Source organism: Lissotriton helveticus, chromosome 5_1, assembly GCF_964261635.1.
Source record: "Lissotriton helveticus chromosome 5_1, aLisHel1.1, whole genome shotgun sequence".
Lineage (NCBI taxonomy): Eukaryota > Metazoa > Chordata > Amphibia > Caudata > Salamandridae > Lissotriton > Lissotriton helveticus.
Window position 1 is genome coordinate 1,341,480,147 of NC_136065.1, and position 27,064 is coordinate 1,341,507,210.

The 27,064-nt window shown below is 43.6% G+C and overlaps 1 protein-coding gene across 1 annotated transcript in view; it reads left to right on the plus strand.

Annotated features, from left to right (window-relative positions):
* PSRC1 (proline and serine rich coiled-coil 1) overlaps positions 1 to 27,064 on the plus strand; it is a 437,095-nt gene that overhangs the window by 156,268 nt on the left and 253,763 nt on the right. Inside the window, exons 4-5 of the mRNA XM_078644212.1 lie at positions 14,752 to 15,385; positions 23,054 to 26,612. Coding sequence (XP_078500338.1) covers positions 14,752 to 15,385; positions 23,054 to 26,612 — 4,193 coding nt within the window. The remainder of the gene's footprint in view (positions 1 to 14,751; positions 15,386 to 23,053; positions 26,613 to 27,064) is intronic.

Sequence of the window (27,064 nt, forward strand, 5' to 3'; positions counted from 1 at the left end):
GGGGAAAAAATGAGAGAGCCTGGTAAAATAGCTTTCTTTGTTAGGTCGTGAAACACAGAATGAGGTGGTAGGGTTATGTCATCCAGTTGAGAAAAGGGGTGCCATTAGTTAAGTGAGGTGAATGCTACCGCTCTAAGGGACACTGTGATAGCAGGCAGCCCGAATGGATCTGAAGCAGTGACTAAGTCATGGTCGTGAGGAGCAAATGAAGTGTTCACAATTATGGGACTTGCCTCATCAAGGGACCACTGCTGTTGGTCACCTAACGGGACACCGTCTGCCCGCAAATGGTGCATAGACAGCGGGGGGATTCGTATCATGCTGTGAGGACTCCACGGTGCATATTTGAGAGAGGATGTGGTCCCAACAGCTAGAGCGGTCGACCTCAAAGCTGGGGAACTGGATTTGAGCCTCGGCAGGGAGGCTCAACATCCTTTGATTCCGAGTAAATCACTTCATCTAATGCATAACAAAATGAATGTGTCCATCTGTAATGCAACTGGTGCTCATGTAAAGCCCCCTATTACCTTCGGGTCAAGTTTGTGCTATATAATAGTCCTAAAATAAAAAAATAAAGTAAATAAGCTACCACAATTCTATTACTAGACCTCTCCTCTGCCGCTGACATTTTTAATCACCCTTCTTTTCTACAGAGGCTGAACAACATAGGAATAAAGAGCACTGCTCTGGGTTACCTTGTTCCTCACTACCAGATCCCTCATGATATCACTTTCTTCCGTCTCTGCTCCATAGCCGCTAACCCTCAAGGTAGGATAATTTCCCCTCTCCTCAGAGTGTACGTCATCTCCTCCAACCTTAACTGCTGCAACCTTGCTGATGACATGGAAGTAATTCTAGAGTTTGAAAAGCCATTGGATCTCAACTCCTGTGCCTTTGGTCAATGCCTTCAAATTCTGACGCACTGGATGCATCTCAAGCTAAGCCCTGTGTTACCCCTTACTTAGCCATGCCTTTCTTCAAAAATTCTCTAAGCAGATGGCTGCGCTCTGAAGCTTGATTCCTGCAACAATAAGCATAATTTACAATCTCCGTTCACTACGGACACTTGGATATTTGAATTCACATAATTGATTAATACAGACTGTAGACAGTATCTGTCCTCACAGCTCGCAGTCTTCACAGTGTGCAACACCTTATGCCAGCTATGACTGCCTACAGCAGTCTTCCTCTCTCATTCAGATCTAAATTGAATTATACCTTGTTCTGCAAAATGTTATGCTATGCTGGGATACCCTTTAAGGCTCTGTTGTGCTTTCTAATTATATGTCCTTTCAACCCATGGTTATCATTTTGCTGCATTCACAAGCAGGTGATATATAGCTATACCCACCTCACCCATGTAGGGCAAACTACAGCTCTCATCCTACCAACCATGCATTCCGAAAGGGAACTAAGAAATCAATGTAAATCGGATTTCTTTGCAGCCTAGTCAGGGGTATGATACGCATTATACAGTGTACCACGCAAAAGCATATAATTCCTAAAACCCCAAATTATTATTAAAGGCTGCAGTACTCCTTCCTGCAAATTGTTTTTAGCATTGGAAAATCCATTTTTTTCCACACATTTTCCCATCTCTGTCTTGCTGTTCAACATTTTGAAGATGATACATCTGAAAATGGGACAATAGTTGCCCTAAATATAAATGTCATGGTCTTTTTCTGAACACAATGTTATCTACCCCCCTTCCCCACTTGAAGGTGATTTTAGTAATAGCGTTACAATGCTCTGGTGAATCCGTTTTATTTTGAATTCCTCTTTAACAAGAGGGATTCGTTTGTGCCATCTAGCCATTGAATTTTCCAATTTTGGAGCTGGATAGTTTGTAATTATGTATTCCCCAACAGTGCTTTGTCTGTTCTTCATTCATTTAATAGCCCAGAAGTGATATCATTTGTACAATGTAAGTATCCTCTAAAAATATAGTTTGATTTCTCTTGCTAGGCTTTAGCCAAAAAGACCAATTATTAATCTCTCTCAGATAAGTCTCCTGTGATTAATCTCAAAGTGATTATTAGTCTCCTACTGAGGGCATCATTATGATGCCGGTGAGACCGCCACCGACAGGCCGTCTTTGGTGGTCCCACTGACAGTCATTCTGGCCGACTGCTGGATTACGATGCAGGAAGTCAGACCCTTTACTGTTGGAGGACGGGCCGCTGCCTCCGACCGGATCTACTGATCCCGACAGGGCGGCGGTTGGATTCATGATCATAAATGGAGGCAGTGTCTGCACAGGCACTGCCGTCATGTTTACGATGTCCATTTCCGACAACCTTTTCATGGCGGCCCCAGCCATGAAAAGGCTGTCAGAAAGGGACTTTGGGGGGCCCCAAGCAGGGTCCCCATCCCCCGTATACCACTTGTAACTGGCCCACACACATCATTAACTGCCTTTTTCTGCTGTGACTTGTGCTGTGGCCCTTTACCTGGGCTGCAGCGCAAGCTGCAGGACAAAAAGGCAGTATCCAACCGCCTACATAGCACTTTTATCGTAATGTGGCCGGTGAGAACGGCGACTCCTTGTTGGTCAGTCTCATTTCTGCTGCAATGGCGGGCGGTCGTCCGACCAACCGGCATCATAATTAGGCTCTAAGGGCTAGATGTAGGTGGCCCAATACCGGTCGGTAACGGTGAAAATCGTTAAATTTCACTGTTACCAACCGGTATTTAGGCATTTGAGATGTAGGGAGCATTCGGTATTAAGGAATCGGTAAATACCGATTCCTTAATACCGATTCCTAATGGCCTTGCATTTAAGGAATCGGTAAAACTGATTCCTTAAATGCAATGTAGGTAGCACTTAAAACAGTGCACCTCAGCCTTAAGGAATCGCTATTTACCACCAACTCCAAGTTGGTGGTAAATAGCGATTTCCTTTCAAAAAGCACTTTTTTGCTTTTTGAAGTGTGCCATGTGCCACACATCAGTGCCCTTAGGGCATGCATGTGTGCCACATGTGCACACATGCACATTTCAGGGGTGTAACAGGGTGTCCTTTGGACACCCTGGCACCCTTGAAATACCTCCCGTTAATCGGTAATACCGAATCGGTAATATAGAATGTCTTCACATTCATTATTTTGGGCTTCCAAGCCCATAGGAATGAATGGGTAGGGATTCGTTATTAGCGAATCTCAATTACCGATTCGGTAATAACGAATATTAAGAATTTGGTATTTTTTACTGAATTCTTACCTACATCTGAAATACCGAATCGGTAAAATTCTGTATTTAGGAATCGGTATTTCCCAGTTACCTACATCTAGCCCGAAGTTTGGTGGTCTGTCGCCCATTGGTAGCTCTAATCTTAAAGTATTTTTCTCCCCTTGCAAAAATACTGTCCTGCAATGAAAACCTGTTGTCACATCAACCCCTGTCAGTAATAAGGCCGCAATCCCTCTTGGTAAAATTTTAATAATAAACCAAACTATCAGTGACAAGCTCCTTTCACATTGTGGATTGAAGAAAAGCACCACACCACGCTACATGGACCTTTATTTCACTAAGAATATGGAATTCCCGGCCTTCATCGAAGTTAACTCTCGAGATCCATAACTGATTTCAAGTCTACAATAATACTGAGGTTTTTATCCTATAAAGCCAACTTGAGAAGGTATCCGTAAATAAACCAAGACAAAAGAAGCCCCCAACGGCCATAAATAAAGTATTGTTTTGAGAGAATATTGCACACCTAAGAACATAAGGACTGAGAATACAAATCCTCCCCATCCCTGTCTCATGGGACTTCGTTAATTGTTTCAGCCCACATATGGAATTCTGGACCATTTTTTATCCTAAAACAAAAAAAAAACACTAAGTAAGGGGTGTGTCTTGGCTTTACTTATGTTACTTGTCTTGGATCATTTGTTTTGTATCTGATTTGTACTACTTGATTACTGACATATATGTGGTATACCTATGGTGCATATGATTGATCTTTTGATTTATAATCTTGAATATGTTCTTGTACTGAATGTTTCTTTGTGGCAGTGCTTAGTTGATTGATGACTAAATAAATAATAGTCTTTCTTTGTCACATATGAGTTATGTTCTTAGGTGTGCAATGTTCTCTCAAAACAATACTTGATTTAAGGCCATTGCAGGTTTTTTTTTGTCTTGGTGCATTCAAGCTTACCGCAGAGAGGGTGCAAAGGCTTCTTCTGTCTGATGAGCACAGGCAAAAATGCATGAGGATGCAAATCATCTACCAATGATACCAAATATATTGGGGTCTAGATCTATTTTTCTACCATTAGCATCTGTTCTTATTGGAACTCTCTGCCGCCGTCGATGAGTTTCATCACACAATTGTCATGAAAAGATTTCAGTCTCTTGGGTTTAGGAGCACTGCACTAACATTGCTGAGTTAATTTCTCCACGATAGACAACAGTGGGTAGATATGGGAGACGCAAGCTCCAGACCTTTCTCTCTCCCCTGTGGGGTGACACAGGGGTCTGCTCTCAGCCCCACCTTGTTTAATGTGTATGTCACTCCCCTTGTTAATCTTATTCACAGTTTTGGCTTGGCTGTATTCTCTTATGCCGATGATACATAGATAGTGGTGTCAATCTCATCAGAGGTGGAAAAGAATGCAAGTAATTTCTGCAGATGTATGGCCCAGGTTGCAGGCTGGATGCAAAGATATTGTCTCAAGCTGAAGTCGATAAAACAGAGATTTTGCTTTTTGGTAAGGAGACCACCTTTTGGGATGCATCATGGTGGCCCTGTGATCTGGGTGCTTTACCGAGGCCAGTGAAAAAGGCAAGAAATCTAGGAGTCATTTTGGACACCAAATTATGTTTATCAGAACAAATTAATGCTATGACCTCAGCAGGTTTTTTCATGCTGAGGGTTCTCAAGAAAATCTTTCAGTTTATTCCATTTGACTTACAGAAGACGGTGATGAAGGCACTCATCTTCTCAAACATGGATTACTGCCATACTCTATACTTGGGCACCTCTAAATATTTCATTAAAAAACTCCAGTCCATGCAGAATGCAGCAGCTAGAACGTTGCGGAAAGTCCCCAAATTGTAACCAATCTCTTATCTAATGTGCGGCCTCCACTGGTTGCCAGTAGAAAAGAGGATTTCATTTAAGGCTCTGTGCATAATCCACAAGGCCCTATACGAAGCTGGCCTGACCTTTTTCCAAAATCAGCTCTCCTGGTATACTCCTTGTAGGAACCTTAGATCAAGCTCTGCGCAAATGATCACTGTCCCAAGAATAAAGAAACTAAAATAGAGCGGAAGAATGCTCTTGTACTGTGGGGGTAAACTATGGAATTCCTTGCCTCTTGCCTTACGCTTGCAATCCATCTTGCAGCAATTCAGAAAGCAGTTGAAGAACTGGTTGTTTTCTCAATAGGCTATAGAGCTACGCCAAAGGTGTGTCCCCAGGCAGAAGTTTTCCTGGTTTAATCTGTATAGCTCTAAGACCCCTTCGGGTATTGCACGCTCTATAAAACTATGTCATAAATTTCAATAATATTTGTATATAATGAATTAATCAACATTGATTAATGACCAACTGATATTTTAACAGATTGAGCTAGATCCAAATTCAGGACCACAGTTCATTTCACGCCATAAATCTGTATGGCACCTTTCCTTTGCAAGTAGTTTGTCTGGGAGCACTAGATAATCATTTTCTCCTGCATGAGACACCAGAAGTGAACCCAAAATGTAATTTTCTTACTTTTTAATTTCATTGTTATAAACGCCCATACTAGTTCTAAAACATTAATATTGCAGTGAGCAGTAATCTGGCACCAGCATACACAAATATACTCTTGCGCAAGTTTAAACAACACTGTAAATTACAAGAAGTATGGGGCCTGAAAAGGAGAATCTGTTGGGGTTTCATTGATTATATATTTCAAGTATAGTTCGGACTAGTAGAAGAATCTAAAATCTTCAGTAATCATTTGCACAATACACAGTATTGTATAAAACAGTTGTTTTTGGGGCACACAAGTTGTAAAGATTTTGAGGTGTACTTGTACACTAAAAGAACTGAAGGAAATAATATTTTCTTTGCTTCCAACTGTCAACCACTAGTGACGAAAAGTCTCCGGTTCAGTCATTTATTGCATGGAGAAAACATCGTTTCTGATTTAAGAGTTTATAATATGCAGGAAGAAGAACAGCTTAACTAAGTTTGTATCCTTTTTGCATTTAGAAAACACCTTACAGTACACAAAAGCAGAATGGAATGCCTCAAAAGGATAACAGGACTGAATGAAAGAGCAAGGAATGCATTGGAAATGTATTGTTAAATTGATTACTTCATAAAGCAGACAGTTGTTTCAAATACAAAAAGGTTATTGCACGACACTAACATTTTAGAGAATACCTCAAATCATTACATAATCTGTAATGAAAAGCTATTAGTGGTTTACACTAGGAAAATTCAATTTATAAGCCTGACTGATCAAAGCTTAAAAAAATATCGTTCAAACAAATGATGTACCAAACTAAGCAAAAAGGGACATGCCCATGATTTTAATGTTGCAAATACGATATCACAGGATGGTCCTATGTAGATTATCCGTTTTAGACAATCAGCTTTCCATTATATGACAACACTATTGTAAGCATACTTTGCCATAGAGTAAACGTTACATTGGAACTTCACTGACACTTGTTACCGGGCTCTCTGCTGTGCCTCCAGTGTCCTGTCCAGCGGCCGGGCTTGGCTCCGCCCCCCCATTGCTGCATACGACCGGCCGGGCTTGGCTCCGCCGGTCCAACGGAAGAGACTTCAATCCCCAGGATCCCACGGGGGAAATCGTTGACGCTACTAGCCAGCGTGCCAGGAGGCGCATAAAACAGCGCCAGGGGCCGAGTTCCCTGAACTTCACTGACACTCGTTACCGGGCTCTGCTGTGCCTCCAGTCCCCTGTCCAGCGGCCGGGCTTGGCTCCGCCCCCCCCATTGCTGCATACGACCGGCCGGGCTTGGCTCCGCCGGTCCAACGGAAGAGACTTCAATCCCCAGGATCCCACGGGGGAAATCGTTGACGCTACTAGCCAGCGCGCCAGGAGGCGCATAAAACAGCGCCAGGGGCCGAGTTCCCTGAACTTCACTGACACTTGTTACCGGGCTCTCTGCTGTGCCTCCAGTCCCCTGTCCAGCGGCCGGGCTTGGCTCCGCCCCCCCATTGCTGCATACGACCGGCCGGGCTTGGCTCCGCCGGTCCAACGGAAGAGACTTCAATCCCCAGGATCCCACGGGGGAAATCGTTGACGCTACTAGCCAGCGCGCCAGGAGGCGCATAAAACAACGTCAGATCCCTCGTCCCGCGAGGACGCGTGCGGGACGCGCCGGACGAAGCCCGGACTAAGGGCGGACAGTCTGAGACAGTCTGAGACAGTCTGAGACAGTCTGAGACAGTCTGAGACAGTCTGAGACAGTCTGAGACAGTCTGAGACAGTCTGAGACAGTCTGAGACAGTCCGTGACTGACCGGATCTGACCTGGGCCAGAACTCCTGCCTGTCTTTACTGAAGCTATAGGTGATACCTATTAAGTAAGAGTTATCTTTGACAAAACATTCTGGAACACTCAGTAGACTTCTTATTTGTTTGTTAACGTGCTTTGGTTTGGGGTGAACTTTTGAGTCAATTATTAGCTAACACTTTTCAAAATGTCTAAACCAAGGTCTTCATCGGTACCCAATACTCTAGACAATTATCTTGTACAGGTTGTAAGCAAAATTAATAGTACTAGGCGTATATCGCTGGGTTTGAGCTCACCACCTGCCACTTCTACCCAGAGTTCACTCCCAGATCCTATTGTTTTAGAAGTTCCGGTACAAGTACATAGTAGCGATGATCCGCTTACTTAGTTAGGCCTTAATGCGGATCCTAATTTTGACTTGATCACATCTCCGGTTGTTAACTTAGATGTTGATTCAGGTGACCAATCAAATACGATAGAAGTCGACTCACCTCCCCCCGTATCTGGGCCTGTGACTAGAGCTATAAGAGCATGCAGAAAGGGACAGAGTAAACGGGGTGGGCTGCGTTCTAGTAGGAAAAGAATTGTATCTCCACTGAAGGCCGCTGCTATATCTGAAGTGAATGGAGTACAAGGCGAGAAGGAGATATTGGGGGATGATATGATTAATAAGCTAGTTAGTATGATCGACTTAAAGATCAAATCAATAATCAAACCCTTGGTAGCTAAAATTGACCTATTAACAACTGAGGTAAATAGATTAGGGGGCCTGTTAAACAAGCCAGTGGAGGAGGTGGGTAATACACCAACTGTAGTTACGAATAAGGTTGTACCATCGACAAACACCCCTAGGGACGGGTTGGGGAGTAATAGTGATGATTTGAGATTAATTCCGCCCCCTACTCAGCAGGTAACAGATAAAGGTATTAGGGTAACAGCCAACAAAGATGTACTAACAAACCCTATAGGGAATAGTGCAGACCAAGGCCCTGTTCAACTTATTGTGGAGGCCTCACCTCTTGTTTTGGTCTTGGCAAACGTGCCTCCACTAAAATCAGGTCAAACAGAATCTACTTCTTCCTTGATTAGTAAAGCCTACCACTGGTTATGTAATAACATGTTGATATCTCCGAGAGGAAAACAACAGCTAGCTGGGGAGATTACTATGGAAAGAAGGGTGGACTGGATAGGGACTAACGCAAAAAAAACTAAAGGGGGATTGTGTAGTCCTGCATTTTCTAAGTGCAGAAGTACTCCCAGAGCTTTTAAGACATATATTTCCCCCCCAACGCAGGAGTGCTGAGATTGTCCCGCTGACTTTGGATTTTTTCTACAGGAGAAGTAACACAGTGAATCCAAATATTTTGAAAACAAAATGGAACTTGGTAACAAACAACTGGGGTAGGGTTCCACAATCAAGTGAATGGGGAATTAGTGTTGAAAATAGATTTGCAGCATTGTCAAACCTGAATGATTGTGATTGACTTGAGAGGGCAGGTAGTGGTACAATTGATGTCTTTGCTGAGATAAACACAATCTACACTCTTAATGCTGAGGATTTTGGTCCTTTTAAATTTACTCATATCCTCCAAGGTAGTCCAAAAAATGACACAAACTATCTGGTTAGTAGTAAAAAGATCGAACCCCCCAAGTTACCCCCCAACTCTGTTGTAAACCCTGAGTCTGATATTTGTGATGTTGTTTCTTTAATGGGTCCTAATATTGAGAATACTCTTGTGTGAGCAGTTGGTTCTGAAGGAGAAGTAAGTGTAATGAATTCTTTACCGACAGACCTGGATGGCTCTGTGGACAATGTGGGGAAATTTCTTTCATGGAATATTGCAGGCCTGGGTTCTAAATTGGACTCTGGAGACTGGCTTCGATTTGTCAATTCTTTTGAAATATGTATATTCCAAGAAACTTGGGCATGTGAACCATTTTTTGTCCATGGATACTTGAACTACTTTGTGCCGGCTCTTAAAGGCCCAAGGGGAAGACCAATGGGTGGTCTAACCATATGGGTTTGGCAGTCATCAAAAATGGTTGTCAAAGTAGTAGAAACCGGACATAGAGACATTCAACTAATTACAATCAATTCTGATATTTTGGGTTTAATAGACATCTACAATGTATATATGAGGAGCTCTGGGGGTGGGAGGTCAGAGGTTCTGGCGGCCTTGGGCTCCTTACTTGATGTTTACTCCCGAGACAACCTGACTGTCATTGCAGGTGACTTTAATCGAACATTTGAACCTCTAGTGGCAGATGAAGATTTCCTTGAAGAAGCAGAGGAATGGCACTGGGGGGTCCCGAAATTAGTGCGCTGGACCGAAGACGTGATTAGTATGAACACTTTATGTTTAGAGAAAGGTGTTAGAGCGTTAAATGGCAGGACGCAAAGTGACAAAAATGGTTCCATGACATTTGACAATGGGCGGCACGAGCAGAATAGACTACGTACTTTGCAGTTTGGAATTATGGCCTTTGTTAATTGACATGGAGATTGTGTGGAGGAGCGAGAGTGATCACAATCCTTTGTGCATTAAGCATAAATGGTGGTCGTTACTAAACAGGCAAACTTGTTCCAGTGCCTTTGTCCCACCTCAAATTGTCCCTAGTAATAATATGCGTAGGCTGAGATGGACAAACGTTGTAACTAACCAACAGGCAGTTGATAATATCAAAATTGAGGTTGATAAAGCTATAATAGCTATGGAGCAGCTTAACCACTTTGGGACTAGGCAGAGGGGTGTGACCGAAATCCATGATACTCTTTTCGCAGTAATTAAACATCACTTTCTGAAGGCGGTAAAGGATAAGGGTGAGAGAGTACCCAAGAATGCAAAATGGTATAATCAGACCCCCCAGGATATAGAGGCATGAACTAGTAAATTTAGCGGCACAAATCAGGAAATTTAGCGGCACAAATCTGGGAATTTAGCGGCATTTAGCGGCATTTTATTTTGGGTTTTTTTCGACAACAAACACAGATATCTTACTGTTTGAGTTAATTTACAACAGCAGGCCCCCACAGTACATGTGCACACACAAAGAGGGGTGTAGAGTACACAACAAAAGCCACAAGTGCAGTTAATGGCCCCCACAGTACATGCACACTCAATAAATTAGGCCCCCCAGGGGCCGCAGCATGCCCGTGTGTGCAGCAGGCCCCCACAGTGCATTTGCATTCAATAAATTAGGCCCCCCAGGGCCCGCAGCGTGCCCCTGTGCGCAGCAGGCCCCCACAGTACATGCACACTCAAATAATTAGGGCCCCGGGGCCCGCCGCGTGCCCCGTGTGCGGCGGGCCCCCACAGCAAAACATAAATAAAAGATTTATGGCCCCCGGGGCCCGCCGCGTGCCCCGTGTGCGGCGAGCCCCCACAGGAATACACAAAAAAAGATTTATGGCCCCCGGGGCCCGCCGCGTGCCCCGTGTGCGGCTGGCCCCCACAGCAAAACATAAATAAAAGATTTATGGCCCCCGGGGCCCGCCGCGTGCCCCGTGTGCGGCGGGCCCCCACAGGAATACACAAAAAAAGATTTATGGCCCCCGGGGCCCGCCGCGAGCCCCGTGTGCGGCGGGCCCCCACAGCAAAACATAAATAAAAGATTTATGGCCCCCGGGGCCCGCCGCGTGCCCCGTGTGCGGCGGGCCCCCACAGGAATACACAAAAAAAGATTTATGGCCCCCGGGGCCCGCCGCGTGCCCCGTGTGCGGCGGGCCCCCACAGCAAAACATAAATAAAAGATTTATGGCCCCCGGGGCCCGCCGCGTGCCCCGTGTGCGGCGGGCCCCCACAGCAAAACATAAATAAAAGATTTATGGCCCCCGGGGCCCGCCGCGTGCCCCGTGTGCGGCGGGCCCCCACAGTGTGAAGGACTGTACCTGACCTGTTGCCGGCTGTCTCCTGCTTGCCGGTGCCGCTCCCTCCCCTGGTCTCTGAGTCGTCGCGCTGCCGTGTTCCTTCCCGGGCTGGGCTGGGAGCTTGAGAAGAGGCGTTCGTCGTGTCCGCTGGCTTCTCTCTCCCCCTGGCTGGTCTCCTTGGTCTTCCTGCTGGGTGTCCGCTGCCCCGCTGCCGCTTCTCTTCTCCTGCTCTCCCGCCGCTTCTCTTCTCCTGCTCTCCCGCGATCCTGGAATGGCTGGCAAAACGGCGGATTTCGCGGGCGTTTAAGCAAATATCGCGGGATTTGCGGCGTTTGGCCAATTTCGCGATTTTTTTGCAAATCGCGAAATCGCGATAAGCTGGAGGGTCTGTATAATGCCCAATGTAGGGACGCCCGAAATGCCTTAAGTGTTGCTCTAAAGAGTGGGGATACTATGGATATTCAATCTGCCAGAAAGAAGTATAAAGCCAGTATAGTGAGTGCAAAGAAAGCCTGGGATGAGTATCACTGGTCCGAACTAAAAAGAGCTAGTGATAGGAAAGACTCCAGAGTGTTCTGGAGCATTGTTAAATGGGTTGGTGAGGGGAAACCCGAACCCCCAAATAACAATGTTCCGGAAGAAGAGTGGATAAATTTTTTTAGCATGCAGTATGCGGAGTCTAACCAGTTTGCATCCATAGCGGATATAGACTACACCCACTTTAAAGATAATTTCTTCAGCCCAGAAGAAATCCAAGGAGCCTTGAATACTGTAAATAGCGGGCGTGCACCAGGCATGGATGGTGTCCCTGCTGACGTCTTTATTAACGATAAGGAGCGGTGGTGCAGGTATATCTGTCTCCTCATTAATAGTATTGCTAGGGGTGCCCAGGTACCGACTTCCTGGCAGGGAGCAGTAATCATACCAGTGTTTAAGAAAGGCGATCGCTCCAAGCCTGGCAATTATAGGCCGATCAGCCTTATTGATACTATACAAAAAACAATAGGGCGTGTGATTGTAAACAGGCTTCTAGATTGGGCAGAGGACAATGATGCCCTGTCACCATTCCAAGCGGGTTTCCGCAGGTCAACAAGCACTGTGGACCAGGTTTTCCGTTTTAATTTACTGCAATGGAAGACTGTGGTGCTGGGCGGAGGCAGCCTATACGCGGCTTTCGTCGACCTGCGGGCTGCCTTCGATCTAGTGCCGCGGACGAAGCTGTGGTCTGTCCTCAAGAACCGGGGTGTCCCTGTTGACTTACTGACTTTAATAATGAGGCTCCATGAATCAACATTTGCTAGAATTCAGTGGGGGGGGGGGTCAGGGCTTGGAGACAGCGGATTTCCCGGTTGAGCGGGGAGTCCGGCAAGGCTGCTCAATGGCCCCTACTCTTTTTACACTGTTTATAAACGGAGTCGTATCGCCTATGGTATCGGCAGAATTGGATGCCCCTTCGCTAGCTGGTATTAAAATACCAATATTAATGTTGGCTGACGATACGCTTATCCTATCAAAAACCCCAAGTGGCCTTCGGCGAGCACTAGCTATTTTTGATTTATTTTGCTGTGAGCATGGTTTGGAAGTCAATATAACAAAAACGAAACTTATGGCTTTCAATCCCCATCCCAGTTTTAAATCCAAAATTACTATGAATGGACGACCCTTAGAAGTGGTGAATTCATTTACTTATTTAGGTATTCACATCTCAAACAAGAACTCTTGGAGTAATCATATAGATATAGCTACTTTGAGGCATAGGCAACTATCAGGTGCTATCAGTTCCGAGCACAGAAAGTCCCTGACGAAACCTGTTAAGCCTGCCTTGCAGGTATACGAGGCAAAAGCTCTCAGCTCTGCACTTTATGGTGCTGAGCTATGGGGCTTTGAGAAGGTCGCTGCCTTACAAACCTCGGAAAATAAGTTTTTCCGGTCAATAACTGGTGTCCCGAAAAGCACTCCTTTATTCCCCCTCAGATATGACTTGGGTAGAAAATCGGTTACAGATCTGGCCAGACTTCGACCAATCTTGTATTGGAGGAGGCTCTGGACCACGCTTGAGCTTTCACACTATGCTGAGGGGGTTTTAGACATTATTAGAGCGGATTCATTTCATAAAAACAGGTGGCTTAATTCCTTGAAAATAATTCTGAATGACATTGGAATGGGTTTGTTTTGGTCAGACCCGGTTGGATCAGTCTTCCCTACAAAAAAAGTCTTAACAAAAATGTATTGGGAAAAGGTAGCTTTCCGGGGTTGGACTAGCAACAACTTGGGTTCTATGACTGAAGGATTTTTAGAGGCCAAGTTGTATCCTTCCTTGGAATCCTACTGGGACTGTATAACAAGACCAGGTGATCGAAAACTCCTATTCCAATTGAGAGCAGGTTCATTACCCCTTAGATCTTTGACTGCTAAATGGGAAGGTGACGTAAATTATAGCTGTCCTGTTTGTGGCTCCGCTAAAGAAACTGCGGGTCACTTCTTGTTTTCTTGCGCTGCTTATCTGGATCCGAGACGTGTATGGTTAAAACCAATGTGCAAGAATTTAGGGACTACTAGTAGTTTAGCTGCCTTGCGTATTCTATGCACTAGTAGCGAGATGTGGATACTAATAGCAACTGCCAAATACCTCGGATGGGCATGGCCGATCAGGCAGAGACTGCTAGTCTCTTGACTATTCTCTGTCTGATATACTGTATGATTAAACTGGACAGAGACTGCTAGTCATTTGACTATTCTCTGCCTAGGTGAACTACCTGTCTAAATTCACCCATGATATTTTTTAAGGAAACTATAAGACCTAACTCTTTTAAACTTTTAAATGGTACATTATTGATATATGTTATCTTAAAGTTTGGATTGTAAATTGAGTCATGAATTGTAAATAATATGCTTTTTTATCTCCTTTTTCATTGTAACTGATTGTAAATTTAATTGTATTTTTAAACTGCTTTTTGCTTTTATGAGTGAAATCTCGAATAAAGCATATATTTGACTTTGACTTTACATTGGTAAGACTTTGTGAAAAATGTAAGTATGTATTACAAATCGACAATTGAAAGCAAAAGTATGAAATTTAGACTCCTGCAAAACATTTAATAGAAAACGGACATACCATCTCTCAAATGAAGTATCATTTCTGTGAAGTGGTAATCCTGCTTCAAGCTTACGATATAAAAAGGTTGTGAGTGCTAGCCAGTAAGCTTTTCAAACTAAATTCTAGTAATGCAATCAGTTCCACATTTATTTACCTCTTGTAATCTGCTTCATTACTTTAGGTATTTATGAGCAAAAAGGCACCCATGTGTGTATAATTTTACATCTGATACCTTGGATCAAGCACTTTAATGCAGGTTTTATCATACTTAACATTTCCTTCTAAATAATCTTCTCTTTCAGCCCAGAAGATTGTGCAGAAGAAGACAATGGAAAAGCCATTCCTGGACCTATCCACTTCACTGAAAGATGTGTTGCAAAAAGGATAGACCTCAATATACAAGGTGGGGACAAGTCATGTAATAGCAGAGACACTCTTCTACGTTGGAGTCCGCTCAGTACTGAAAAGCTGGAAGAGGTTGTGAAGGAGGCTAATTGTCTTGCAGCCCAGCTGGAGAAGTGTGCCATGCAGGAAAAAGAAAACAGTAATTTGTTAATAAATGGAAGCAGCTTCTTGAACCAGCCAACACCAGAGGGAAATCCTTTAGTAAAGGTCAGACTATTGCAGGAGGAAAGACATAGTCCCAAAGTGCCACGCAGTCCTAGGAGGGAAACCTTTTTTGTAATGAATAGTCCTTTGAAGGACCTGTTGCCAACTATAGATCTAGAGTCTGTGTCGCCATCGGCTTCGCCTCTGAGCAGTCTTCCCTTGGAAAGTCCTTTGCCTCCAAGCATTGGAGAATCTCCATTTCACACTTCACTTATTTCTAGAACTGTTGGATGCCCTCAGCCATCTGGAAAAAAGATCCAGAAGAAATCCACTCCGAAGAAAACACCCACTTCCTCCCCGGTTAAGAAAACTACATGTAATCCTAAGGTATGTTAGCAGAAGCAAATCTCAAAGTAGGTATACTGACTATCCGCTGAACTAAATATTTGTTAGCTTTGCACGGCTTAAGCTTGTGTCCACAGGTGTGGTCTCTGAACAATAACCTACATAGCGGATAGTATGAGCACTGACGAAACAGTATGTACATTGTGTTTGGCATTTTATGTGACTGAGATTGACATACCTTTAGTGATTCCTAGATGTTAGCATGGCTGGCTTAGTGGAACTCTGTAAAGAAACCAGAAACCTGGAAGAAACGTAATTTTAAAGATGGGGTGAGCATGGCTTCCTAGTAGACGTATTCACCTTCTTGGGCCCATCTGTTCCATCCAATATGATGATGTCATCAAGAATAAACACTTTGTATGGTGTGGGAACATGTGGCAAAGAGCATTCCCTATACTGTGATCTCTGTACAATAACATACAGAGAGGATAGTATGAGCACTGAAGAAACAGTATGTACATTGTGTTTGGCATTTTATGTGACTGAGATTGACATAACTTTAGTGATTCCTAGATGTTAGCGTGACTGACTTAGTGGAACTCCGTAAAGAAACCTGGAAGAAACCTAACTTTAAAGAAGGTGTGAATGTGGCTACCTAGTAAACCTGTTCACCTTCTTGAGCCCTTCTGTTCCATCCAATGTGATGATGTCATCCAGAATAAATACTTTGCATGGTGTGGGAAAATGTGGCAAAGCATTACCTATACTGTGATCTCCTCTAGGGTGAAGTAGATCTGCAAAGAGGGAACTTCTTGCTGTCCAACTAGCAGATGCCATCTGGACAGTATCTCTTGCCAATTGTTTGGATCATTTCAGGAAGGGGGGGTCTATGGTCTACAGGACATAATTATAAAGCACAACGTATGCAGTAGCTTTTTGGAGCTGAAGTAAGTCATAAGTCACAGGAGTAGTCTAGAAATATAAACGAATAGGGTCTTAAACAATTTTCTGAATTCCATTAGATTGACCTCTGAACAAAGCATTCCTGGAAGATCATTCCATTCTTTTTATACTGCTATCAATAAAGCACGGTCACTAAACCTGACCATCCTGCTTTTGGGAATTAAGAAGCGTGAGTGTGAGTTAAAATCCAATGTGCTCTTGGGTCGAATCCATTACAATTTGTCAACGTTATAAACTTATAAAGTAATTGAAAAATTACTCGCTGTTTTAAAGTAAGCCAGTGTAATTAGCGTAAAACTGGATTGCTATTAAGGTTTGGAACTGCCAGGTTAATTGCGTTGCCTTGGCCCAATCTCGACTGCATCTGAGCATTAACCACAGAAATATGTAGTTAAGCATCAATAAAAGACAGCAAGGTCTAAAACCGCTTGAGTTGCCAAAAACATGTCATGTCCACCTTAGCTGCCACTGGTGCGAACAAGAGCTTCTTCTCTATTTCAATTCCTTAGTTGTGAACTAAATCAACAGAAATGTGACAGGGGTCCCTTTTCTATTGGCCAGGCGAAATTATTAAATATTGCTTATCATCTGGAATAAGTAATAATTCTGATTGTGCGGGGTTTAGTTTTAAGTAATTTTTAGACATTCACCACCTGACATAGGTTAGGGAATTTTTAAGGTCGGGATTAGATAGGGTGTCTGTTTTGTTTATTTTAGAGATATCAGAGATCAACTGTATGTCATCCATATAAATGTAAAAAGAAGAGCCAAGCTTGTGTACAACCAGTGCCGGGATCTCATGTAGATGCTAAACAAAAGTATTGGACGGACCCCTTGGTTACTCCACATTTGAGTGATTTAGGATGGGCTCAAAAAGAAGGGCAAAATACTGACTGAAACCTCTCTGCTAGAAAGAAGATAAAGTGATCTAGTGCTATTCTTTTATTTCTACATCATGGAGACATTCTACCAAGATGGTGTGATCCATGCTAGAAGGGTCCGGATATGTCAAGCAAAACGAGAGCTCCGGCCTCGTCTCTGTCATTAAGAATCATTACATCATCTAACAAAAAGTCCACCCCAGCACTTTTCCCTATTTGAAACTTGGAATCGAGCAGATCATTACTCTGATATGTGTGAATTAATGGAAAAAGGAAAACTGAGCAACCCTATTGGAAGAAAAAGAATCGTGGAAAACTAATTTTAAGGAAAGACAATTACATATAAATACAAATGAGTAAAAATATTTAAGGACATTTTAAAAGAAATATAATTTTAAGGAAAAAAATCCAAAATTATATTTAACTTGGGTGACGTTTAGGGGTAGTGAGGTTTTTTTTGGATTCAGGGATGAGTGATGTTTATAGGTGATGAGAAGTTTTAAGGGGTCAGTGATGGAGAACTGTAAGCATTCAAAAAGGGTGTTTTTAAGGATCAAGAATGAGTGGAGTTTAGGGGCGGAGATGCACTTTTAGGGTTCTAAGATGGGTGGAGTTTAGACTTGGGAGGGTTTTTAAGGTGTGATGTTTAGGGGTAGGTAAAGGTTTTTAGGTTTCAGGAATAGGTGGAGTTTGGTGGTGGGGAGAGGTTTAGGGCTCAAATGTGGGTGGAGTTTATGGGTAGAAAGAGTTTAGGGTTCAGAAATGGGTGAAGTTTGGTGTGTGAGTGGTTTTAAGTGTTCAAGGATGGGTGGAGTGTAAATATAGAAATGTTTTTTAGAGTTCAAGAATGGGTGGTTTAAGGTGATTGGAGGGTTTTCTAAGGTTCAGGGATGGGCGCAGTTTAGGTGTGGTGAAAGGTTTTAAAGGTTCAGGGATGGGTGGGATTTAGGTGTAGAAAGATCTTTTTAAGGTTCAGGAATGGATTGAGTTTAGGGGTAAATATGCCTTTTAGGGTTCAGGGATGGCTGTAGTACAAGTATTGTGAGGCATTTTAGGTTTTAGGGATGGGTGGACTTTAGGGGTCAATGACGGTCGGGTTCAGGCATGGGGAGGCTTTTTAGGGGGCATGGATGAGTGGCGTTTTTGAGGGAGTTCGGGATGAATGGTGTTTAGGGGTGGTGAGAGGTTAGTGAGCTGAAAGCATCCTAAGTAATTGTTTGACATTGTAAAAGGTATAAATCCGAAATAAAGTTTGTGAAAGTAAGACCCTCAACCATTCCATTTACGCCTTAAATTTAACATGCAAAAGCCAATTTAGAAAAGAAAGGCATTTGTTGAATTGGTTTCTATGAAATGATAAATGTCATTCATCCTGCAAATTTCCATTAAACAGTTTAGGTGAAATGGGCTGTCAGCAGTAGTATTCCATAAAATAATTTTTCTATGAAATTATGTACAACCAATTTACTCTCTACATAGCCGGAGGCTGTTTATGAACCGCTTTTTCCAATAGTTTTCAGTAGTGGCCTGGTCAGAGGAGAGGGGCTGGACGGGCGAGGGGGGAGGCAGGAGATGACGAACAACTAAAAAGGGGGAGAGAACTTACCTGCAGCCGGCCACATTGCCATATTCTCCTCCTCCCGTGGCTCCACTACAGGCAGAGGCTCCCAAACACCCCTGCGACCAGTCCTGAAGCTACTCTCGAGCATTAGAGCAGCTTCGGAATAGGCCTGAGCGCTGATGATTTGCGCTGCAAGGTAGACTGGGAGCCTGTGCTTTGCTGTCACCAACCCAGCAACGCAACTGTGATGGAGAGAGCTTCAGTGCGCATGATGGTTTGGCCAGCCTGAGATGGCTGGCCAAACCATCATGTGCACTGCTAGCAGAGCAACCACTCGCCGTTGTTGCCTGTAACACCCCTGGCCACGCCTCCAAGACTCAGCTGGCAAACAAAATAAAACTGTAATAAACCCAGGTTTATTATCTTCTTTTTTTTTCTTCTATGCTGCTGGCCGGGGAAGCAACGCTTCTCCTCCATAGCGGGTGTACCGCCCCTGATAGATTTCTAGAGAAACAAGCATTTACAATGCAACGGTTTCGCCTTTGGAAAACTTAGAGCTATTGGCAATGTAAATGACAATGCCATTTATTTATCTGTTTTCAAAACCAACACAAATACAACTTTTGTCATTTACAATGCCAATAGCTCAAACTTTTCCAAAGGCGAAACCGTTGCATTGTAAATAGATATATAATAGCATAGCGTGTACTGTACAAAAGCATATATTAGAAACAATATGATATATATATGTGTATATAGGGATATCTTTAAAATACCTACACAGACCGCCTGCAGCAGGAAGTGGTTAAGATACGGAAACGCGTGCTTATTAAAACCGAGTGTCCGCTGGTAAAACTAGCAGTCAAATATGTATACGGTTTTATACAAAAAGCAAGTGGAAGCAGATCCACGGACGATAAGTACAAGAACACGCTGTAAGTAGGATAAGGGGCTGCGGGCTCGTCCTGGGACGGGTCAGGAGCCCGGCTAATGGCCGCTATCGTCACTGCACGTTGCCGGGAAAGGACCCGGTGCACGGACACTCGAGGCAACACACAGCCTAGTTTCCCATGAAACGATTCACTTACTCATGTTGGCGCGCCTCGGCTCCATTCTCCAATGGTCACATCCTCAGAGCGAGCCGTCTGGGGTCTGCGGCGTCTGTCCTGCAGCCGGCACCAACACATGGCTGCGCTGGGCAGAGCTCCGAGGGCGGCGGCCGCACACAGCTTTGAATTTCCTGACTAAACATAGACTGAATCAAGCCCGATCTGCTGAGGGACCATTTCAGTTCGCCTAAATATGGCAGCCCTTTAAAGCGGTACCGGCCCCGGCACACGGGCAGCGGAGACAACATTTTAATCTCAGAAGATGCTCCTTTACAAAGTCATGAACAGGAAGGGTTGTGGGGAACTTTAATGGATGTTCTTTAGACAATTGTAATCCTTCTTTAAAATACCGCAATAACTCTGTAGTTATTCCAATAACCTGGGCCTGCTTTTGGCATGGGCGAGCTGGGCGAAGGCCCAGGGCGCCAATCTTCTGAGAGGCGAATGGAACTGTCTCACTTGCTCCAGCCTTGTCCATGCCCCTGCGTGCTCGTTTCTCTGTCAGATTTGCCAGTTTAAATCATTATCATCACACAGGCAATGTTTTTCACCCCATTGGACCCTTTCTTTAGCCTGCCTTCAGCTTGTCATCCCCTAAGGACACACGCCATCAACACCCTCATCAGTGTGAGGCGCTAAGCTGTGGGCATTTTAGGTGAGCTGGGGGAGGTAGGGAGATGTTTGTTTTCGAGGACCATTCACCGCTCAGCCAGGGACAGACCAGAAAACACAAAAGGGGCCTCCTGCCTCCTCATTGTGTTCACTAGAGTTAGCAAGGGCACCAAACTTTTCTCCGCCCAGGGCACTAGCCTAGCAAGGGCCGGTGTACCATCGTTTTAACTTAAGAAAAAAATTACAACATCTGATGCAGCTTTTCAGCAGGTTTCTAAAGAGAGTTTGAGAGTTCTCACCCCAAAAAATGTATTTTCCTAACAACGCCATGTAATTATGCATTTTAAACAATTCCTGGACCAATATAGTATGAAACTGAATATATACAACAGAAATACACGTAGGTTAAGAGTCTTGGCTTGTAAGAGTTTTCAACAGGGCAACAATGCTTACCTCGTTTGAGACACAAGCAAGCCACAGAACGTTTGCCCTAAAGGAGATGAGAATAAAGTAATAACAAGTCAGGTCCCGGGCCGTGCTGTGATTGGCTGACGTCACGGGGTGTCCCGGGCCGGCAGCCAATCACAGTGCGGCCCGGGAAATGACGTCACTCTGGTGTCCCGGGCCTGCAGCCAATCACAGCACGGCCCGGGACACACGGCAACAAGGGGCGGGGCTTAAAAAAAGACCCCGAAACGCCCCCGAATCGCGTTTTCTCTGGAAAACGTGATTGACGGCCAATCTCTTCCAATGGCTAGCCTCCATTTATGGAGCTAGCCAATGGAAGAAGGGGCGGTGTCAAGTCGCCACTATAGAGCTAACATTAGATTTCGCCCTTGGGCGGAGCAACTGCTACGCAGTTGCAACGCCAGGGCGAAACCTAAAAACAAATCATAAAAAACCTTGGGTAAAAAGATTAACCTAAAATGGATCTTCTCTATTGGCTATATTGATTGATATATGTATATATATCTGTTAATAAAGCGGTCAGATGCAGAGTGCACAGTCCCGCCGGAGTCTTCATCGGAGACCGGCCCATCTCCGTATTTTATATTATATTGTACTTTCCAAAAAACAAGACCTGGCACTCCAGGCATTTAGCGATTAAAGGTATTTATTCCGTCCACAAACAGCTCCATCTTGGCAGACGCGTTATAATAATCAAAACTTGTTCATGGTGATAAAGACTTGTTTTTCGAAACGAGACTGTCAGGCCAAGATGCGGCTGTTTGTGTGTGGAATAAATACCTTTAAGCACTAAATCCCAGGTATACCACATCTCGGTTTTTGGAAATACTGTATATAGTATAGTATCTCCATACAGTCCAGATCTCCAGTCAAATTCCCACATGAAAGGGGATAACAAAAGACGGGCCGCAATTCCAATGCAATTAATCAGCATGTGTTTATTCAAACAGGATAATGGCGGAATACAGCCTGACACATTTGGGTAATCAAGTCACCTTGGTCATGGATCAGAACACGAAGGAGACTTGGTCTCCGAAACTGGTCGGGCTGTATTCGCCATTATCCTGTTGGAATAAACCCAGGCTGATTAATTGCATCTGAATTGTGGCCTGTCTTCTGTTATCCTCTTTCACGTGGGGGGCTTGATTGGAGATCTGGACTGTTTGGATATTGTGAGGATTCTCTTCCGTGTCGCAATTCACAGCATCAAGGTGCCTGGGAAGAAAGTGACAAGCTAAATTTGGTATATACATATATTTTTATAATGTATTTATCAAACCGTGCTACTAAGGTATTCTAAGAACATTTCTGGAGACAATAGGTCTCCAAAAATCAAGCGAGTGAAAGGAACAAAGCAGCAATTTGTTTTTTTCAAATAATAGTATTCTCTCTCATCTACACCGCCTTTCATTGTTTCAGTCCAATTTCGTCATCATGAACTCCACCTATAAAAATGTGTCTCATATATTCTTCCAGCTGCTGGGTGAATATCAGAAGAGCTATGTGCAGATTCCAGCAACCTGATTTATCTGGGTATTTTTGCAAAAGCAGTCTGCCTACACCATTATGTCAAAACCAATACAATATTAATGGCAGAAACAGAGAATCTATAACATTATGATTGTGGATAGGAAAGCCCTGTTCACGGATTCCTCATTACTCAAGATAGATTGTTAACTCTTTGGGTACCATTCTTAAAAGCTGTGGGTTTCATCATAATCATTTAATAAATATGGAAAGACAATTGTAAAAAAAAGACCAGGTCAGATGTTTTTAAATGTTGTAGATAAAGGAAATTTAACCCTATAATTCCATATTTAGCAATGTTGCAGCTAGCCATATTTTCACTGTTTAACAGTTGTGATCAACCTCTGTGCTGTTCGCTCTGTGGACTCCAATAACCTTGTCACACCTATGTGTTTTCTATATTTGAATTGACTTTCCTGATACTGTCCATTTCATCTATATGTAGTACACATGTGATTAAGTTATGTGTTATCATCTTTGGGCTATCACCTAGCCCTAAGTGCTCTATAGAATAGGTGAATGCCATCTTCTTTCTCATCTTTACACTTTAGTTAATTTAATTCTTCTTTATCTCTTCTTTCCACTTTAGTTAAGCTCTCTGTCATCAGAAAAGGCTCAAGCTCAAAAAGAAAGGAACAGTCTCATCCATCCTGTTCTCCAACCGGTACTGTCTCTAGTACGGCAGAAAATCGCAGCTCAAAAGAACCCGCTTTTTCCCGTGAATTCCAGTTTCATTCTTGAATCCTCACAAGCACAGGAGAAAGTTGGAGTTCACAAGGATAAGAATTCTCCCATCCATTGTAATTCCAAAGTAAAATCTTCAGCAACAAGGGAGAAGATTGAGTCTAGAACAAAAACACATTTACTCATTCATTCTAGCCCTCAATTGGAATCCTCACCAGCAAGAGAGGCTCAGAGCACAAGCAGTTCTCCAGTTCTTTCCCATCGAAAGGAGGAATTTTCCCCTGTGCATGAAAAGGTTGAGACTAAAAAGACCAGACATTCAATTATCTTTTCCACTGCCAAAATAGAATCCTCATCTAAAGAAGAGAAGGCCAGTGCCCACAAGAAAAATCGTTCTCCCATAAACACCAGCCCAAACTTGGAATGTTTATTTACAATGCAGGAATTTGAAACACCGAAAACAATGCGTTCAAATCACAAACTAAAATACTCACCAACTCAGGCAAAGACTGAGTCTCCGTGGATGCAACAGCCACTCATCCTTTTCAGTTCTAAAAAGGAGTCACCACCAATACACATAAAGATTGAGGCTCAAAAGAGTCAGCAGTTACCTATCTGTTCAAGTCCCAAAGGGCAGTCCTTATCAGTACGAGAGATGGTATTCATGGATCAGAGCTGGCAGTCACACAGCCATCTCAGTCCCAAAGTGGAATCCTCTCCAGCAAAGAAGAATACTGAGGCAGTCAAGAGAAGGTATTCTCTGATTCATCCCAGTTCTAGTATTGAATTCTCACTGGAAAAGGAAGAGGTTGATGCTCTCATGACAAAGCATGCTCCTAGCCATAACAATCCCAAAGCTGAACCCTTGCAATCAGATGAGGTTGATACTCTCAAGAACGCAGTTTCTCTCATCCATGCTAGTCCCAAACTGGGATGCGTGGCAGAACAGGAAGAGGCTGAGGCTCAAAGCAGCATGCATTCTTCCATTCATATCAGTCTGAATCTAGAATCCTCACAATTAAAGGAGGAAGAAGATGCTCCTAACAACAAATACTCTTCCATAAACACCAGTACCACACTGAAGTACTCATCACAAGTGGTTGAGACTGACATGAACGAGTATATTAACATCTATCAAAGTCCTCAACTGGAATCCTTGTCACCACAAATGAGCGGAGCTCACAGAAATGGGGACTCCCCGATCTATTTCAGTAACAATCTGAAATCCGTAACAGTAGAAGAGAATGCAGAGGATCAAAGTAATAGACCTACCAATATGAATACCACCCTAGGATCCTCGGCTTCTCGTGAGGATGAGACTGACAGGAATTCTATTTGCATAGCAACAGAGGCTTTTGTTCACAACAGTAAGCTTTCTCCTATCCATGGAAGTCCCAAAGGGGATTCTACATCATCACGAGAGGCTGAGAATCATAATCACATGGATTTTCAAATCCATACTAGTCCTAAACTGGGGTCAGAACAGGGAATAAATGATGATCAGAAGAAGAGAGATTCGCTCCTACATACCATTCACAATTGTCAGTTGTCACTAGGATGGCAAGAGTCCAAGGCTCATGATAGCAGTCATTCACCGGTGCACTCCCATCCCACTTTGGTATCCTCACCATCACAAGAGAGTCACAGGAGCAGCAAATCTCCACTCCATCAAAGTGTCAAACCTGGACCTTCGCCTTCCCAAGAGATTGATACACGCAAGAGCAGTTTCAAGCTGGGATCCTCACCAAAATTGCAGACAACAGATGTTCAGAATAACATAGATTCTCCCATAGAGCCCATTCTCAATGTGTTGCCCTCACCAGCAGAGGAGGCGACTGAGGCTCATGAGAGCAGGTATTCTGCCATAAACCCCAGCTCCACACTAGGATCCTCACCATCGCTAGAAATGTTTATGAACTGGCATTCTCCCCTCCCTCAAAGTCCCAAATTAGGATCTTCAATAGTACTGAATATAGATGATACTCAGATAATCAGCAGTTCTCCTGTCAATGGTGTTCTCAGTGAGTTATCCTCACTAAGAGTGGAGGAGGGCAAGGAACTACAGATTGAGCATTCTCTCATTCAGATAAGTACCAGAGTGGGATACTCACCTTCACATCAAGTTCACATGAGCAGGCATTTTCCTGACACTCAAGATCTGAAAGAGGAACCGTTGTTATCGCAAGAGATACCACCTCACACATGCAGGGATTCTCCCATATATAATGTCATGCAGGTGGCATCTTCTCCAGCACCACAGAAAGCAGAGGCTGAAATGAAAAAGCATTCTCCTAACAATATATGCCCCAACACGAGATCTTTACCAATGCAAGAGGCTGAGGCTCCCAAGAACAGACAATCTCCAATCCATGTCATTCCCATTTTGGATTGCTCTCCTTCACCAGAGATTGGAACTCCCAAGAAACATTCCCCTGAACATACCAGTCCCAAACTGGAATCTTCACCAACCTTGGAGAAAGCTAATGTTAAAAAGATCAGAACTTCTCCTATCCAATCCAGCCCCAAACTGGGACCCTCACCAAAACCAAAGCTGACCAAATCCCACAATGACAGGCATTTTCCTATCCACACCAGTCCCAAACTGAAATCCTCACCGGAACTAGTGAAAATTGTTGCCCAAAATAACAGACATTCTCCTAGTCAACAAAAACGTGATTCGGAATCTTCACAAGTATGTAAGAATCAAGAGGTTCAAAAGAAAAGTCATTCACCCATCCATACTAGTCCCATCCTAGCAATCCCATTAATGCGAAAGAATGCTGAAGCTGAGAATATCAGAAATTCTCACATACATGCTATTCCCACACTTGATTCCTCACTCTCTACGGAGAATGCAGAGGCTAATGATAACGGGCATTTATCCATCTACCCCAGCCTCAAACAAAAACCCTCACCAGTTCAGGAGAAACTGATTGCGCAGAAGAACACAAGTTCTTCAATCCAGCAAAGACTCACAATTGACACTTCACCAACAAAGGAAAAATCTCTGACTCCAAAAAGCAGACACTTACCCATGTATTTCAAACCCAAACAAAACTCCTCAATAGCCCAGGAAAAAGTTGTATCTAAAAAGAATACAGCCTCTATGATTCATCAAAGACTGAAATTGGAGTCCTCAACATCACAGGAGAAAGCTAATGCTGAAAAGAACAGGCAGCCTCCCATCTATAGCAGCCCCAAATTGGAATGCGCACATGCTACGAAAGTGGTACGTTCTCCTATTTACACCAGTCCCAAACTGAAACCTGCGTCCACACATGACAAGACAGAGACTCAGAAGACGAGGCATTCACCTGTCCATGTTCATCATAAATTGGTAACTGTCCCACCACAGGAGAAAATCCAAACACAGAAGACAGAACATCTCCCACCACGTTCCAGTGCCAAAGTAGAATCCACATTTGCATGGAAGAAGGCCGAACCTCGCAAGAAAACCCTCACAGGTAACTTTATACAAGCTGCTTAGAAGTGTTCATGCCATTGATGCAGTTGTGTTCCATTCAGGTGCCCCATTGATATTGTAAGATACGTTTGAAGAGCAAATGTAAGAATAGTGCAAAGTAATTTCAACCACTTATCTATATATATATATAAAAACGAATGTATGTCTGTCTGTCTGTCTGTCTGTTTGTCCTTTATGCATTACTACACCATTCATTCGATCGCCATGAAACATTGGGAAGTTGCTCAGTTCAATCCCGCGAAGGTTTCTGGCATAATTTTTTTTTTAAATATCGGCCCCTCAGGGCCCTCATAATCTTTCGAATACTGATTTACGCACCAGACGTAAAAACAACAAATCAGGTATCCACAAGCACTTGAATAAATAAATAGAATTAAAACACCATTCATCCGATCGCCAGGAAACTTTGGGAAGTTGTTGAGTACACTCCAG